At 36.2% G+C, this 17889-nt stretch overlaps 1 protein-coding gene across 1 annotated transcript; it reads left to right on the top strand.

Annotated features, from left to right (window-relative positions):
- The first annotated feature begins 319 nt into the window (after window positions 1–319).
- On the top strand, window positions 320–14263 carry GLY1 (NAD-dependent glycerol-3-phosphate dehydrogenase family protein). The gene is made up of 9 exons (XM_089982920.1): window positions 320–754; window positions 2199–2335; window positions 3323–3428; window positions 3663–3864; window positions 4133–4220; window positions 4608–4755; window positions 5633–5782; window positions 5853–6002; window positions 14014–14263. Exons 1-9 carry the CDS (start codon window positions 392–394, stop codon window positions 14026–14028), a joined length of 1359 nt encoding a protein of 452 aa, XP_089839046.1. The 5' UTR covers window positions 320–391; the 3' UTR covers window positions 14029–14263.
- Window positions 14264–17889: the final 3626 nt, after the last annotated feature.

The raw sequence follows: 17889 nt of genomic DNA, 5'->3' as shown, positions 1-17889 counted from the left end.
TAGATAAAAGCTATATCACATGGACACGCCATTTTCGCCGCATGTCCTTGGTGATTCGGGCAGATATGGCAACAATTATTATTTTGATACTTTTAATAATTTCTATTAATTTATAATAAAATTTCAATAAAAACATGTTTAAATATTAAAATATCAAAAAATAAATTTTTATTGGTTAATTAAAAAAAGCTGTATCTTCGTATCCATTTTTGGAAAAAAAAAATCGGACTCCCGAGTCCAATCCGCTCCCCGTGTCCTAGAGTTCACGAAATCTTGTGACTGACTAAAAGTCTGTCATTCACGTACGGTCGACGGCACAACCAAAGGTCCAAAACAGCTCTCTCTCTCTCTCTCTGAAGTCGCTGGCTTACTCTTATCTCTCTCATCCTCCATGACCATATCTCTGGAGCTCTCCGTCCCCTACTCACCCTTACCTTGGACCCTTCACCCTTCTCTCTCTAACTCTATATCCTTCAAGCGATGCGAGGGCAAGAAGACACCAACACCCATCTTCGCCTTCTCCATTCCCACACCAAGGCACCCATCGAAGACCACCACCACCACCCATTGTTTGGCCAGCCCGCTAGAACCAGCGGAACCATCCGAGACGCCGGCCGCCGGAGACGCGAAGACGGTCCGGAAGGATCGCCGGAAGATAGTGAAGGTCGCGTGGGAGAAACTGGTCCGGTGGTCTCGCTCATGGAGGCTGATGAACGCCAAGGCCAAAACCGACGTTCTCGAGCGGACCAAGAAGGTACCCAGTTCCTAATTTTTCACTTTTCTCGGGAAATAAGTGAAAGTTAGAGCTATTTCCTTTGTGGGGAGTGTTCATTCTTCGCTACGGTTGGTTGCAACACTCTTTTTTGTATTCTCAAGCTTCAATCAAGACGTCCTTAAAGCTGAAATTTGCTCGGAAAATTAGAAAAAGAAAGATTTTCTTTGTCATCTTTTTTGGTGTTCTATGTAGGTAGCTTCTTGAATCCAGTATGTTTCAATGCAGCTTTCGGCATTGCATAGCAAATCTTATCGTTTTACAGGATTAAATTAAAAACGTTCTTAAAGCTAAACTTTGCTTGGAAAATCAGGAAAAATGATTTTCGCCTTTTTTTAGTATTCTGTTTACGCAACTTTTTGAATTCAGTATGCTCCAATTGAGTAGAGGGTAGCTGCCTGCTCCCTTTCGTGCCTACCGCAGCCTACTGTGAGCGAACGGGGTTTTCCGGGCTGTTTTTAGTAAATCTGAGCCTGCAGATGCGTTAGGCACGGTGGATTTGCTTGGAGACGACACTTGGATCGTGTTGTTTTCGATAAAAACACATGATTAAGCCTTTGGATATTTATGATATTTATAAAAATTTTATACCGTCTATTTTCAAACCTTATAAAAACCTTGCCCCCTGTCAGAATAAGACAATGCAAGAGTCGATTCCTATAAAATCAAGCTCGTAGAATACATCTGTACGGTCAGATTTGACAAAAAATGGGCAAAGAACCCTTCAAAATCCTGGTAGACTGAGGTAGGCACGGATCAGAATAGGCAGCTAGCCTCTACTCTGCTCCAATATGGTCATTTTGCATGGCAAAGTAAATCTTATTCCTTTAATTTTGTTGTTATTCCTCTTAACTTGTATCTATTATTAGCAATTGGTTATAATGGACAAACTTCTGTGAAACAATATTGAAGATTTTATGGAGGGAAACCTGCAGACTTAATAAGCCTTCCCTCAAACCTGGAGCCTAAGTGCGTCACAGAACAAGGAAGAATCTTGATTTGAAAATTTAAAAGAGATATTATTTCTTTGTTGGCTTCTTCTTTGTGTTTATAATGAGGCAATGACTTCATCAAGTGCTGTACGCTTCAACATCGGATTGCTAAAAATAGCTTCATGGAGAACAATGATGAATACTTGATCTTCTCTTAATATTATATTTGTTTATGGTTCTGATGGTTATGTATATTCTTCACACAATATCGTGTATCATGCACTGAGGATGCAATTAGACAGCCATTCTTCCTCCATCTCTGGTGTCCGATCAATTTATCTGGATTGAAGTGGAGGACTTACAGATGATGGATTGTCCATGACCGTCAATCCTGCATGGATGGTGGAGGTGGATAGGTTACTAGTTATCTGTATTTTGCATGACAGTAATTGTAGAGTTAAGAAATTGACTTTACTTGGAAGTTGGAACTTTAGGTTGCAGTACTTGGAGGAGGATCTTTTGGTACGGCTGTGGCAGCTCTTATTGCCAACAACAAGGCTGAAATGGACGTTAGCATGCTTGTAAGGGATGTTGGTGTTTGTCACTCAATTAACAAGAACCACTGTAATAGGTTAGTACCATAATACGTATCTCTCTTCAATTCGACTTGTTTAACTATGGGATGTCTGTTTTTGTTTTTGTTTTGGTTATTTGCGTACACCTCACAATTTTCTGAATGGGCATAAGTTACTCGAGCTTCCTCCCAATGCAAGGCATTTGATAATGCATATGGTGTACCCAAATGCATTATTCTAAGCTCAAGTTTGGATTAATCCAATGGATGGAAAGGGGACATGCATGCTAAAGGTACACGAATGGGCATGATCTCATTTTCTCAATTAGCTTGATTCAAATCAAACTATATGCTAGCAAAAACAGAAGAAAAATGATCCTCTTTTTTGAATGATTTTTTTTGTTGATTACACCAATGTCAAATAATTAGATTGTGTTGTTTAACTGATGATATCAACCTCATTATTTGCTTCTTTTTTAGTAACATAAAAACTTTAAAAGGACTGTTAGTGTCAAAAAAAAGCTTCGTGAAAGAAGATCATAATGGGAAGGCGCAAGATCAACTTGTCTTTGAAGAAATATTGATCTTGTAGTTTTCTGTGTAAAGGAAAGATTGGTGAATCAAGATTAGAAAAGAGAGGTAGGGCTAATAAGAGATTTGTGTTAATAGAGAAAAGGAGTTTTAGAAATTCACTTTTGCATCTGATTATGGCAGTTCTATTTCATGTTAATAATAGAGGGGAGGGGTGTGTAGTCTGTCTTGCTTGGTATGTTGTTATGATTTAGTTATTACTTATTAGTATTTGAACAATAAGAATTAGGGTGGTGTGAGAATGCCCCAATCTTGCTCTTTGTTTTTCATTTTCTCAAGGCGTACTTATTCTCATATCTTCCTTTTTTTCCCTACATGGTAGCCTTAAACTAAACTGCAATCATTATTACAGAGAGTTGCTTGTCATTATCCAGAAAAAAATTCATGGAAAATTTGATCATATCCATCATATCCTTTGTAGATAATACTTTGGTTTCTTGTTTTATTTGACAGTAAATACTTAGCAGATTACAAGCTTCCAGACAATATCCATGCAACAACTGATGCAAAGGTTGCTTTGCTGGGAGCTGATTTTTGTATACATGCCATTCCTGTCCAGGTAATTCAAATCAGATTTGCTTATTCAGTTTCTGAGATGGTAACATCTATCCTCCACGGTCCAAAGTCATTTTTTTTGGCAGTTGATAGAGAGATTTAAACTCAGGCCTTTATTCCTTGTGCACTCTAGATTTGGTTTCAGTTATTGACTGGGGCATCTTTATGGCATGACTCAAATACAATTATCTTTGAAGTTTCAAGGGATTATCTGGTGCATCTGTGTATCCTATTGCAGTTCAGTTCGTCATTTCTTAGTGGCATTTCAGAGTACGTTGATCCAAAGATGCCAATAATATCAGTCAGTAAGGGATTGGAGCTGAACTCATTGAGGATGATGTCTCAAATAATTCCACAAGCACTGGGAAATCCTAGTCAACCTGTTATCGTGTTGTCTGGACCATCATTTGCAGTGGAGCTAATGAGAAAATTGCCTACAGGTTGCATGTTTTTCCTTACATTCTTGTGACAAAGTACATGCACAATTTCTTCAATCATCTTAATTTTCCATGGATGCATTCTGTTGTGGTGTTGCATTAGCGGTGAAGTAGGAGTGCAGCACTTGCAGTGCTGGATCTGACAATTAGATTGCCGTGCAGGTTTTGTGGGGTATGTTACTTAGTATGGCTTATGAAGCCATGGAACTCTGCTACTTGATGGTCAAAGTTGCTGAGAACATGGTTCTTATACTTGATTTCAATTCTGCAGCAATGGTGGCGGCATCAAAAGACAAGAAGTTGGCAAAGGCTGCTCAACAGCTTTTATCATCTCAATATGTGAGGATAAGCTTCTCAAGGTAAAAGAAGATCAAAATTTGTCATGCCATTCAATTAGTTGTAAATATGGTGCTGCTGGGATTCCAACCGTAGATCATTCTATTGGAAAGAAGATAAAATGCATTAAATATTGCTTTCATTTTTTATAGCTAGTACACTTGATGCTACTTAACCATAATCAAAATGATTTATTAAGCTAGTCTCCTGTTTTATACAACACATGTTTTATAGAATAACCTAGGTGAAGATTCTCAGTTTTTGCAGAATTTTACGTGGCATTTCCTTATCTGGCGGTGATTTTTCCCTTTGAGGTTTATAAAAAAAATAAAGTAGCTTCGAAATAAGTTGCTTTTTGTTTCTTTCTGGACTATTCAAGTTTGTATTGACTTATAACCTTTTAATGTCAGTGATGTCACAGGAGTAGAGATCGCTGGTGCACTCAAGAATGTACTAGCTATAGCTGCAGGTATTGTCGAGGGAATGAATCTGGGAAATAATTGTATGGCATCTCTTGTTGCACAAGGTTGCTCAGAGATAAGATGGCTTGCAACTAAGGTATATAACTTATATTGTCAGCTATTGACGTGTGTTGAACTTTTATTTAATTTAGTGATGTATATCAAATTATTAAAAGTGTTTGCATGGGGTTGCACTACTTGACCCGTGTACACACAGAAACTCCCAGCAAGAACTACTTGTTACTGTATATGTTGTGCCTTACACTGAAGCCTCTCCCTAATAACCTTGTATCGATAACTCCACCGCATTCAAGAATAGACCATGGTATCCATAAAATCTGTAAAAGGCCATATTTAACTCTGAAACTGACCTGATTGATATAGACTTTCTGGACCCCCCCTCCCCCCACTAAAAAAAATAATATTTTCTGCTGCTTCTCTCTCTCTCTCTCAGCCACTGTTTTTTAGCTTTTGCTTTGTGAGCCTCCATATAAATGCATATGGTGCATTGTTTATTTCTTGTGGACATTGTTCAAATGGTATACTGATTTATTCTTGGCAATCATGCTAATTGCAATTTCTTGTTGAGATGGTGAACTATTAATCAAAGACAAACCACAGAAGTTGCATATGTTCAACATAACTTTTGATTGGAACAAATTATGCCTTGTTGAATTTTAGGTGCTAAATATGAGTCCTTCGCTTATCTAGAGCCTGTAATAATCAACTTGGACTATAGGGATCATGCATTAGCATCTCTTTTTTTTCTATTCTCATTTTAGTATGTATCTTTCATTGGATGGAAATTCTTTCAAATTTGTGCTCCCCCTCATGCGACACTTCCTCCTAGGACTTTGTGCTTCATTCTCATGAGAATGCATAATGATGTTGCTGTTGAAACGGAGAATTGGTATCATGCACAAGATAAATTCCAAATTTGTTCATGTATATTGTATCTCACTCTGTGAATGCAGATGGGTGCAAAGTCCACTACTCTCACAGGGTTATCTGGAACTGGGGACATTATGCTCACATGTTTTGTTAATCTATCTAGAAACAGAACTGTTGGGGTGCGTCTTGGGTCAGGGGAGAGGCTTGATGAGATCTTAAATTCAATGACTCAGGTATTAGAAAGACCTAGAGAGCACTTCTTTTGTTTTCTCTAGATCACTTCTTAACTTTGATTATTCTTAGGTAGCTGAAGGTGTGTCAACTGCTGGGGCTGTTATTGCTTTGGCACAGAAATACAAAGTAAAGATGCCAGTCTTGACAGCAGTTGCCCGCATTCTTGATAATGAGCTGACACCAAAGAAAGCTGTTCTAGAGCTGATGAGCCTTCCTCAGGTTAGCCATTACTTTTCACCCTCCGTTTTTCAGAGTGTTCTGGCTTAATCCTTGTTCTTACTGTTTGGTTTAAGATTTACATTGTTCATGTCTTCATGATCTTGTAATGAAAATAGAAAAATGATACAAGTGGGTGCCTCTTGCGGGCTTACAAGAGCACAAGAACATACACAAACAAAGACCACTTATGGGTCAATACTAGAACACATGCACACAAGCTACTTAGGGGCTAGAACACAAGTAAAAAATATAGACATTATTGAGAACAAGTATTCTTGAGAAAGCATAACAATACAAGGAGGGAGAGCCCCTTTATTTAGGCATAATGGCCCATAGAGAGCCATTGGGATCTCCCAACGGCTCTAATGGTAAAGTACCATTATGCTCATTAACCTGTTACAAAATACATAAAAAGGAAAATAAAAAATAAATGTACAGAAAAGACCAAAATACCCCTAATGGGTATAACCTATTACATTAATATAGAAACATATATACATATTTATATATATGTATATACATATTTATAAGTATATATACTTATATGTACAACTTTACACTCCTTAAACTTACAGTATGATCACCGAAAGTTTGTCAAGTAAGAAATGGAACCAAGGAGAATGAAGAGCTTTTATGAAGAAATCGGCCAGCTGAGATTACAATGCTACATAGGGCAGAATGCTAGTCTTCTTAAGATTTTTTCATGAACATAGTGACAATCCATCTCGATATGCTTAGTTCTTTCATGAAATATATGATCGTCGGCTATTTATATGACGTTTTTATTGTCACAACATAACCATGAGTGTGATTGCATATACACCCCATGTTTTCCAAGAAGCTTCTCAACCACATGATTTCAAATGTTGCTGTAGCCATGACGTGATACTCGGCTTTTGTGGATGATAAGGCAACTTTTTGTTGCTTGCATTTTTTGGATACCAATGATTCAGTGAATCACCTATAAACACAAAAACCCATAGTTGAGCGTTTATCATTGGGATCCTCTTTTCCGTCGGAATCAGTATACACAATTAATTGAAGTGGAGATAAGTAAGATAATAAAACTCCTTTATAATTTTTTTTTGCAAATATATGATAATCAACATAACAACACTTGTGTGTATAGTAGTAGGAGAATGCTGAAAACTGGCTTATTGCACTGCAAGAGAAATGTCAGGTCGGGTAATTGTCAAATAGGTGAGGGCCCCAATCATCTGTCTACAAGGAGTGAGGTCTTCCAAGGTTGTTTCATCATCTATCTTCATCTTTGCATTAATTACTTTAAGAGTGTCCATCCTTTTTACATCTGTAATTCCATACATGATAATAATCTTAATGGCAAACTTGGATTGAGTTAGTAAATAACCGCATGCAGAATATGTTAACTCAATCTCCAAAAAATATCTAAGAAAACCTAGATCTGTCATTTCAAAATTTTATTTTAGAATACTTTTAATGTAACTAACTCCCTGTTTGTCTCTTCCAGTAATGATCATGTTATCGATACAGAGAAGTAGGATAACAATACTTACATCAGATCTCTTAACAAATATAGTAGTGTTAGTATAGTAGGATTTATAACTAATCTTAATTATAACAAAGTTAAAGCTATCATACCGGGCCTTAGGACCCTGTTTCAAACCATACACAGTTTTTTTTAAGTGAAGAACCTTTACTATCAAAATTTCATATTTTGTGGAGGATCCATGTATACTTCTTCTTTCAATTTACCATTTAAGAAAGCATTTTTTACATCCATTTGATATGCCAATTCTTAATGGTGGGTTCTAACTGAAGTCATCCTAGCTACTAGTCATCCTAGCTACTGGCGCAAAAGTTTCATCGTAGTCTATTCTATATTCTTGTGAATAGCCCTTGACTACTAACCTAGCCTTATATCATTCCAGAAAACCATCACTTTTGGTTTCTACCTTGTAAACCCACCTATAACCTATGACCCTTTTTCCTTTTGGAAGATCTTTTATTTTTCACGTATTGTATTTTTCTAAAGCTTCAAGCTTAATGTTAATGACATCTATCCTTTCGGCATGATTTTTGGCTTGCTTATATGTAGTAGGTTCAAAATATGAAAAGATTTTGGCTAAGCATGCTCTATATTGTGGAGAAAATGACTCATATGAAACAAATCTATCTGGTGGTCTAGATTCCCTAGTGGATCTCCTAAGGGTACTAGGTTCTTGTGTTTCAAGGTTAAAGTATCTTTCCAAAGCATTAGGTTGTCTATCATTGTCTCTTCTGCTATATTTAATAACTAGGGGTTCACTTTCATAGTTGTTCACATCACCAAGAGTATTTAGTTGATGTTCATCAATACTCAAAGAATCTTCCTTATCTTTATGTAGCAATTCAAACAAAAGAGAATAGTTATTAGCTTTCTTAGGCACACTTTGATCAAATTGATTTTATTTTTCCAAAAAAATTACATTTCTAGAAATAGAGTTTACCATTATTGAGATCATAACATCTAAATTCTTTTTGGGTTTCACCATATCCGAGGAAGACACAAGGTATTTCCCTTAGAGACAATTTATCATTTTTGTTTGTAAGAACAAAACATTTACATCCAAAGTTTCTCAATCTAGAGTAATGAAGGATAATTTTATAAAGTTTCTCAAGAGGTGTAATGTTTTGAAGTTTGACAAAAAGAATCAGTGCTATTAAAAACGCGTCTTAAGGCACAAAAAGCACGCCTTGCCTCAAGGCGAGGTCCTTTATGCCTTGTGGTGTGCATGTGTAGCGCAAAAGGCCTGAGGCATGTGTCTCATAGGCCTTGAGGCATACGCCTCGAGGTGAGGTGTACCTCATGCTAAGGCGCACACCTTAAATTGATTGAGTCAAAAGAGGTCAAAGCCCTCGTTTGACTCAAATCTAGTAAGTAAAAAAGAAAAAGGGGGAGGTCTGATGAGTTAGGGCACTCCCCTCTTTTACCTCTCTCTCTCTCTGCTGCTGAAAGAACAAGACGATGAAGAATATGTACGTACCCCCCCCCCCTCTCTTTTGTCTCTTCTTCTTCGATTTTTGCCATTCTCTTCTTTCTTCTTTATCTTCTTTCGTTCTTCTATTTCTTCTTCCTCTCTTCTTTCTTTTTATTTATCTTGTTTCCTTCTTCTTTCTTCTTCCCTCCTTCCTTTTCTTCTTCAGTTCTTCTTGTTATTCCTTTTCTTCCTTCTTCTTTCTTCTTCCCTCCTTCCTTTTCTTCTTCAGTTCTTAATGATTGGATTTTTTTTTTGCAATTAATTGATTGTATATAAAATTTGTATATGTCAATTTTGTTAGTTTTTTTATATAAAAATCATACATGTGATACTATTACTTTCAGTTTGTGTAATTATTTCCAAATATGCATGTGACTGTGTATTTACGTGTAATTGGCTGTTAGATCATGGAAATTAAAAAAAAAAAATTGTTAAATAAAAAATGTTTGTTTTTTGTTTGTGAGACTAAGTGCAGATTTGGATTATTATGCATAATTTTAATAGTGTGATAGAGTTCATTTTTTCAAACAAGCATGCATAAAGAATTAGCTTAATGTTTGTTTAGAACTTTAGATGAATTTGTGTGCATTATATGATGATGTTGTGGAACTTGATTGTTAGTGATTTTGTTAAATTTTTATTGACTGCTCATATTTTATTTGTTAGATACTTAGATAGATCAAGTTGTTGTGTTAATGTTACTTTTATCGTTTTACATGTTATTTTTATATTTTTTGGTATTTATTTGATATTTCCTATTTTACATTGGTTGTTGCTTCATAAATAAAGCCCATTTTTATTTATTTATATTTTTATATTTTTTTAAACGCTTTATGCCTCGCTTCATTTTTGGTAGAGCGCTTTGCCTCAATGTTTTTCACAACATTGGAAGGAATTCTATTTATAAGATAAACAACAATAAGTGCAACTTCAGCCCAAAATTCTTTTGAAACATTTTTTGAAATGAATAGAGTTCTAATAGTTTCTATTATATGCCTATGTTTTCTTTCGGCCAATTTATTTTGTTGAGGAGTATAAGCACAAGACCTTTGGTGTACAATATCATTGATTTCCAAATACTTTTTGAAATTGTTTGACATACATTTTTCCCCTGAATCGGAGCAAAAAATAATTATATTGGTCTTAAATAAGTTTTTGACTTAATTGTAATAAGAATTTAAAATTTTCAAATACTTCATTTTTGTGCCTAAGAAAATAAATCCATGTATACCGAGAGTAATCATCTACAAAAATCACATAATAAGCATATCTACCTTTAGAAACAATAGGTGTCAGTCCCAATACATCCAAATGCATTAATTTGAGTGGTTTAATAGCAAAAAAGGTCTCATCTTGAAATGGAATCGCCTTCATTTTTCAATAATTTCATTACAAAATTTTCTCAAATGATGTATATTAGATAATTTAAATATGCTAGGATGACCTAGTCTTTGATACCAAAAAAGAATATTCAAGTTTTGTACATTGTAACAAAAAGTATTTTTAGGAATAATCAATCGATCCATGTACTAGAGATCTCCTTCTCTATGGCCTTTCCCAATTTGCATCTCGGATTAAAGATCCTGTACCAAACATTGGTTTGATGAAAAGGAGATTCTACAACCATGATCGACTATTTGATAAACGAAAAGAAGATTTAAATTGAGTTTTGGAACAAATCTAATTTTAGGTATAGAAAAATTTAAAGAGTTTTGAAAATCTCCAATCCCTTTTATGTGAAGAGAGGAACCATTGGCGGTGAAAACATTAGATCTACTTGAATTAATTCTACATTTGGAAGGCAAAGAATTATTTAGGGTTACATGGAAAAACACACTGGAGTCCAAGAGCAAAAAAGTGTTACCTGACGAAGAAGAAGATGAAACTACGACACCCAAGATGAATGGTCCCTCGAGAAGCGGTTGTAGGGCCTCCATTAATGACATGGTTCCAATGGATTTGTTGTCTCCATTGGTCTCTCTTATCCTCATATGATGTGTCTCCACTCTTTGCCCTTCGCTCATCCTTTCATTTGAATTTGGGGGCAATAAGTCTCAAAGTGCCATGGTTCTCCATAATTATAACATACAATCTTCTTTCTCTCATAATCACTGTGTTGCCTCCCGTAACTGGATTTGTTTAAGTGAGAAGACTTATGCGCATTAGTATTGGCACTAGGTCATGAGACGGCCAACACATTGTCTTTGGATTCCTTAGGCTTGGACATGGTCTTTAATCTTGTTTCTTCTATGCAAACTTTGGTTAAGACTTCATGTATAGGTGAAAACTCATATTTCTTACAATGAGTGATAGTGACCCGTACTTATTCAAATTCGGGTCTAAGACCCTTCATGAATTGGAAAAAATGGTCTTCAAGGATTTGATTTCTCCTTGTAACAGCATCATTGAGTGTGTCCCAAGTAGGCTCCAATTTAGCCATTTGGTCCCAAAGCCTTTTAAGAGTTCCATAGTACTCTCTGACACTTTTATCACCTTGTTTACAATTATGAATTTTATCACGCAACTCTTATTTTGTGAGTGACATCTCTTTGGGTATATGTTTGCTTGATGAAGGTCTACACCTCATCAGCTCTTTCAAACTCCAAAATGTTTGCACATGGCGCTCTTTCAAACTCCAAAATGTTTGCACATGGCTTCTCACACATGCTCCCCATGAAGAGAAAACACTTTTGCATGACCCACTTCTCATGCCTTGTAGGCTTACGTATAGTCTAAGAGAGCCTTATTTTTTTCATTCCCTTTAAAGGTCTCTTCTCTAGTTTCACCATTTTTTTCCATAATAATTTTAGTAAGAATAGGTTGAGGTTTCAGAATAGAACCATCAACAAAATGCGACAACTCCTTTTCCACTAGAATCCTTTTTATTGTGGTGGCCCACATATTGTAGTTGATCCCATCAAATTTGATGGGAACAACAGTTACAATTTCTTTGTCAGCCATAGAAGCAAAGAGAAAGGAAGAGAGAAGAAGGAAATGACAAAGAAGAGACGAAGAAAGTTGATGGCATGCTTTCTGAAGCAACGATCCAATGCTCCTCCGATCTCACGGTTTACCACGCAATCTTCAAATACAAAATACAGCACCAAGGCTTTGCATGTAATGAAAATAGAAAATTGATACAAGTAGGTGCCTCTTATGGGCTTACAAGAACACAAGAACATACACAAGCAAAGACCACTTATGGGTCAATACAAGAACACATGCACACAAGCCACTTAGGGGGCTAGAACACAAGTAAAAAAATGTAGACTTTTATTGAGAACAAGTATGCTTGAGAAAGCATAACAATACAGGAGCGGAGAGCCCCTTTATATAGACATAATGGCCCATAGAGAGCTGTTGGGAGCTCCCAACCGCTCTAATGGTAAAGTACCATTATGCCCATTAACCTATTACAAAATACATCAAAAGGCAAATAAAAGATAAATTTATAGAAAAGACTAAGTGCTGCTAATAGGCACAACCTATTACATAAGAGGAAAAGACCAAAATACCCCTAATAGGTATAACCTATATATATATATATATATATAACTTAGCAGATCTCAACTTGCATTCTGTTGCTTGATCATAGTTTGTTTTTCCCTTTTCTCTAACATATCAATGTTCAAGACTATTGTCAGTGGTCCATTTTTCTAATTCATGATGTGATTGTATTCTATCTTGGAATTTAAAATTATTATCAAAATTAATCAATTCATGTTACTCTATTATCAAATCCAAGAATATTTCTTATTGCAATAAAGATATGAAGCTTAATTACCTACAAATGTTAAGAATATTTCTTTACGGTTATTTATTTCATATTGATCATGTTCACAAAAACAAATCATTTTGGATTTTGGAATTAGTGGTACTCTGCTCTTTGGGCAAGCATGTTGCCTACTCCACGAAGTAAAAAGTAAACATTCTTCAGAAATACAAAATTCTGGAGGAGAGCTGTATACCTACCCTTCTCAAGTTTCTAGCTCACTAAAGTGGAGTATTAACACCATTTATCTATGTTGTTAAGATTGAAATTCTTAGCACCAGTATGCTAACTTTAAAGATAAGATTAGGGTTTGCAATAATATTAATACTTATTCCAACTTGAATGTCTGAATTCCATAGTAAACATTGGGAGAGGAGTCAAAGATTTGTCCAGCCCTGATTCCAATAGGCTGGACAGTTGTAAAGTCCTCTCGGTTCTCCATTCTTCTTTCCTCTCTTTCTCACTCTTATTCTTCTTTGTTCATAAAAATCTGCGCTAACATAGGCATGGCCTTTGTCTATTAGAAATTGGGACTGTGCTAGTTGACTTGACAATAGTATTGATCGCAAGGCATGGGGGGACTAATGCAAGTTTTCAGGTCGGTTAAGGACTTAAACACGGCATCAATGTAGAATCTGGATCGCAAGTTGAACTTTAAATTTAAAGACCATATGATGGCATTATTGTGTGTGAATCTCATGTTTATGACTATGTTTGGTCGTGTTTCCAAATCTTGTTTTGACTTGTATGAATTTTAATCAACCTCTTGCTACAATTGAGGTTTGCATGATGGTCTAGTCTTGATTTGATTAAAAACAAACAATCTCTGGTTGCAGTTCTCTCCATTTTAACATTATTCCTTTTCTTCATTGAGGTACTGATGCTTGTTCCACATGGGTTGCTAGCTGATAAACTGCTGGTTATCAAGTTTAGGACATTCTGCTATTTTCATTACTCCAATTTCAAAGTTTCATTAGACTTGTATTTTATCACAATTTCTCTGCTTGATGTCAACTGAAAGCTGATTTTTATGTCCTGATAATTGTGGCCACAAGAACTCATTGGAGTGGTGTTGATAATATGATCAAACTTTCTTTTACATTTACCTTATGTAATTTGCCTTGTACATTTATTTTTCGAATAAACTTAATTTTCCTAGATTGGAACTTCTTTCTTAATGAGTTTTTACATTTGTTGACATCAATAATATTTTTGCTTCTCATGTTTGGATGAATTTCAGGTTGAAGAAGTCTGATGTGGCCCATGAGCAGCCTCGAGCAGAAAGAGAGATGAGATGGCCCAAAGTGGGAATTTTCTAGTCATTGTCTTGACATGTAGCAATTTTTGTGCAACATTGAGCTGAAAAATAATGTAAAGGTGGTAATGAAATGTGAATAGTCATGGGATATTTTAAGTACTTTAAAAATTTTTGTGGATGAATTTGCATAATGCATATTACAGAAACAATAAAATGTGAAGCAAGATTTAGGTAATCTTTAAGGCAAGTGAGACACCAATCTTTGAAAGTTGTTTTCCTGTGCCTATTGAGAGCCAGCACTCTAGGTTCTTGGCTGATAATGCAGTGGACAGCATATCTATTGCGAAAAATGACTGTATTGGATGGCAAAATGACATGTTTACTGAAATGCCCAACAATTTTTTTAAATCTGCCCTACGTCCAAATTCGCAAATGTTTGACTTCTTTTTGGATGTTTTTACATCTTGAGGTTTGCGTGATATATCCATACACTCTTTAGGTATCTCTAACTCACTAAAATGTAGATTTTCACATTTTTTGTGAATTTCACAAAGTTCACCTAACCAAATTTGCGAACCTCTTGTAACTGAAACATACAGAAGCAAATACCCTACTAAATTTGCATATATGATACAACATTCATGAGATATTGTGTGAACCTCCTTTCACTGATCTTCAAGGGATTCACAAATATCTGGTGAGTTGGGTATATAACATGTTGCGAATTTTCATGAATAGATGACTCGCAAATAAGGTACTAAATTCACACGTTTACAAGATAGCACAGTAATTGATCTTAAGGATATCTGCAAATATATGGTGATCTAAGGCATATAAGATGTTGCAAATTTTTGTAAAGTTCGCACTCCAAAACGATCATTGCAAATAAGGTACTAAATTCGTATATATAATACGATATTCATGAGATACCGTGCAAGCCTTCTTTCAATAATTGATTCTCAAGGAGATTTGCAAATATGTGGTGATCTACTTATGTAACATATTGCAAATTTTTGTGAAGTTTGCACTTTGAAACAACCATTGCAAATAAGGTACTAAATTTGTATATATAGTATGACATTTGTGAGATACCGTGTGAACCTTTTTTCAATAACGGATCTTCAAGAAGATCTACAAATCTGTGGCGATCTACATATATAATATGTTACGATTTTTTTGTGAAGTTCACACTCTAAATTCATCATCGCAAATAAGATACTAACTTTGCAAATAGGGTCATTATAAATATGCTCTTTATATAAAGATTTGCCAATAAATTTGGATTTTTTGAAATGTCGTAAAGATTAGGAATGAATACAATTTGAATTTTCTTCTTGTTTATAGATTTTTATAATAGCATTAAATGTGACCCTTCGGTTTTAAAAAATAAATATCCGCACCCCAAGGCTATTTTCATATAAATTAGGGTTTTTTATGGTTCTCAACGTGTTCTCCCCCAGCAACAATTTTCAGCAAGTATTTTTGGCGATTCAGCAAGATGGTGGGACCCACAGCCTCGTTTGCATAGGGCATTCATTTTCATGGCCGGTGAGAAGAAGACCTCTTTCATACCAAAGAGGACCTCTTTCTCACTTTTTGGAGTGGAAAAGATGCCCCCTTAATGTAAATAAGCCCTGGGTTATTTTCATTAAACACTGGATATGGGTCACACTTTGAAGTTAACTTTAGAGTAGAACTAAGTAAGTTTAAGTAATTCTTTATGGATTTTGAATAAAAACGGTGCCTTGTTTTGAATGTAGATGCAAAAAACGGAAATTTTGAATGTTATAAAGGACATCTCACTATGGGGAACATAGTAGTGCTGATGCAGCGTCACATGATGCTGAAGAGCTATGTTATTCAGCTCTTATTTATGCACAAGGTGATGCAACGTCAGAGAAGAATCCTCCATGATGGTTGTGAACAAAGAACACAATTCCTCCTCTTGGGTATGTAAAGAAAATGTTTCTGCTTTTGGGGACCTATATGCCATCTGTAGATTGTAGTCTAGCTGTATATTCCTTCTGTTTTTTTTTGCTGCAGCCTTATTTTAATCTGCCCACAAGAAAACAAATCGGTCATTTTCACCTTCTGAAAACAAAACCATGGCAATGTATATTGATATCTAAGCATTGTTCTTGACAACATAGTCCAGATTTTTACTGATTTACAATCCATAGGACTTGTCTATTTATTTTCTGAATCATGTTGGTTTTATTTTATTAGTGTTCCATTCAACCTGTTCCTATGATAGCTTTTAGCCTTGTGACCTTGTTGTCTGGTTAAAGATATTACTCTTCAATTAATCAACTTAAGAGGTGGAGCCCTTGAAAAGTCGATAGAAATCCAAACTCTTAAGCAGGACTGTGGATTTTGCATTATATTTTAGTGGAGAACCAATGAGGCGGTGATTAACAAGGCAAAATCCAGCTATGTCTATGACAACCATGTTGGGTTAAACCACCACGTTGGTGGTGGTTACCCACGATGTGGGTAACGCTTCCCCACATGAATGCGTTCCTTCCGTTAAACCTGCAATCAGAGGGAACGGTTACTCAACCGTTCCCATTTTGTGCTTATAAAAGGGTTTCATGAGCAACCCTTTTAGAGAGCGAAAATACAGAAGTTCAAGGAAGGAAGAGGTCGACTTACAGTCTGCATACAGTGGCCTGCGCTTGTGGTGGCTGCGGACAGGCTGAGTTGAAGATCGTCCCTCTCCGGCAAGCACAACAGCTTCAGTAATGGCCGCCTCAGGTACGTGAGCTCTGCTTTTCTGTTTGTTATGCAGGGCTACCACTACAGGGGATGCCGATTGTTTGTCGTTTCGCCTGAAAACCCCTGCCGATACAACAAACCACAGAACTTGGATACAGATAGAAAAGAACTAAGGTTGACAATGTCTACACCATTAGCCAAACATTTACAATTCAAGGTACTTATATTGGAAATTTGGAACAAGGCTAGAAAACAAAACCTGAAATATTCTGATGACATTTGCCAACATGACTTCTGAAAATAGCATAAGCATCTGCCTATTGTGATGCCAGCAAATAATACCGTATCTATGATGGGCCGAGCAGCATGACCAGCATGCTATGTTCCAATTGCCAGGTCCCTCTAGGTGCTCAATGCAAAGTGGGTTCAACATAGGTTGAATCCTCTATGACCATCAACCAAGTTGATCCACACTGGGACGATTTACGTCTGTTTATCTCTACTTTCAGTCAAATCAGAGCGCATTGATCTGAGACCTCTACGCCTTGATGGCTTTAGGTAGATGCACTAGCCCTTTTGGTCCACATGAACCAAACATGAATTGACTAGGTTAACTTGGAGTTTTATACGTGTCCTTGGTTTTATTTCAAAAAACTTCTGGTGAGATCTCATGTCAGTACCTACTTATGTTAAGATAGACGCCTAATTAGGACACCTTTTTTGTAAGGATGATCTCCTCCCAAAGGCCATCGTCTATCTCTATCATGTTATCCTCATCTCTTAGAAAGTTTCCTCTTTCTACCTCTGTCTCGTGTATTATAAATGTCTTGTACCGATCGTTAGTCGGTAAGCGAATATATCAAAGCAAGCTTCCCGTGGATGTAGGCTGTATAGCCGAACCACGTAAAATTCTTGTGTCGATTGTGTCTTTCTTCTTGTAGGTGTCTACAAATCGTAACAATCCCGGCAGTTACACCAGGTAAATCGTAACCTGATGTTGCATGTAAATCGTGACATAGCGAGTCTAGAAATCGCTACATAGCGATTCCTATAAATCGTAACAAGGGCAGCAGTCGCACTGCGTAAATTGCTACATGAGACTACGTACAAATCGTGACATGGTATCAGAGCATGCGATCTAGG

The sequence above is a fragment of the Nuphar pumila genome, chromosome 12 (genome assembly GCF_984573655.1).
Source record: "Nuphar pumila chromosome 12, dmNupPumi1.hap1.1, whole genome shotgun sequence".
Taxonomy (NCBI): Eukaryota; Viridiplantae; Streptophyta; class Magnoliopsida; order Nymphaeales; family Nymphaeaceae; genus Nuphar; species Nuphar pumila.
The sequence above is the reverse complement of the archived record's forward strand: the minus strand, read 5'-3'. Positions and strand labels throughout refer to the sequence as shown.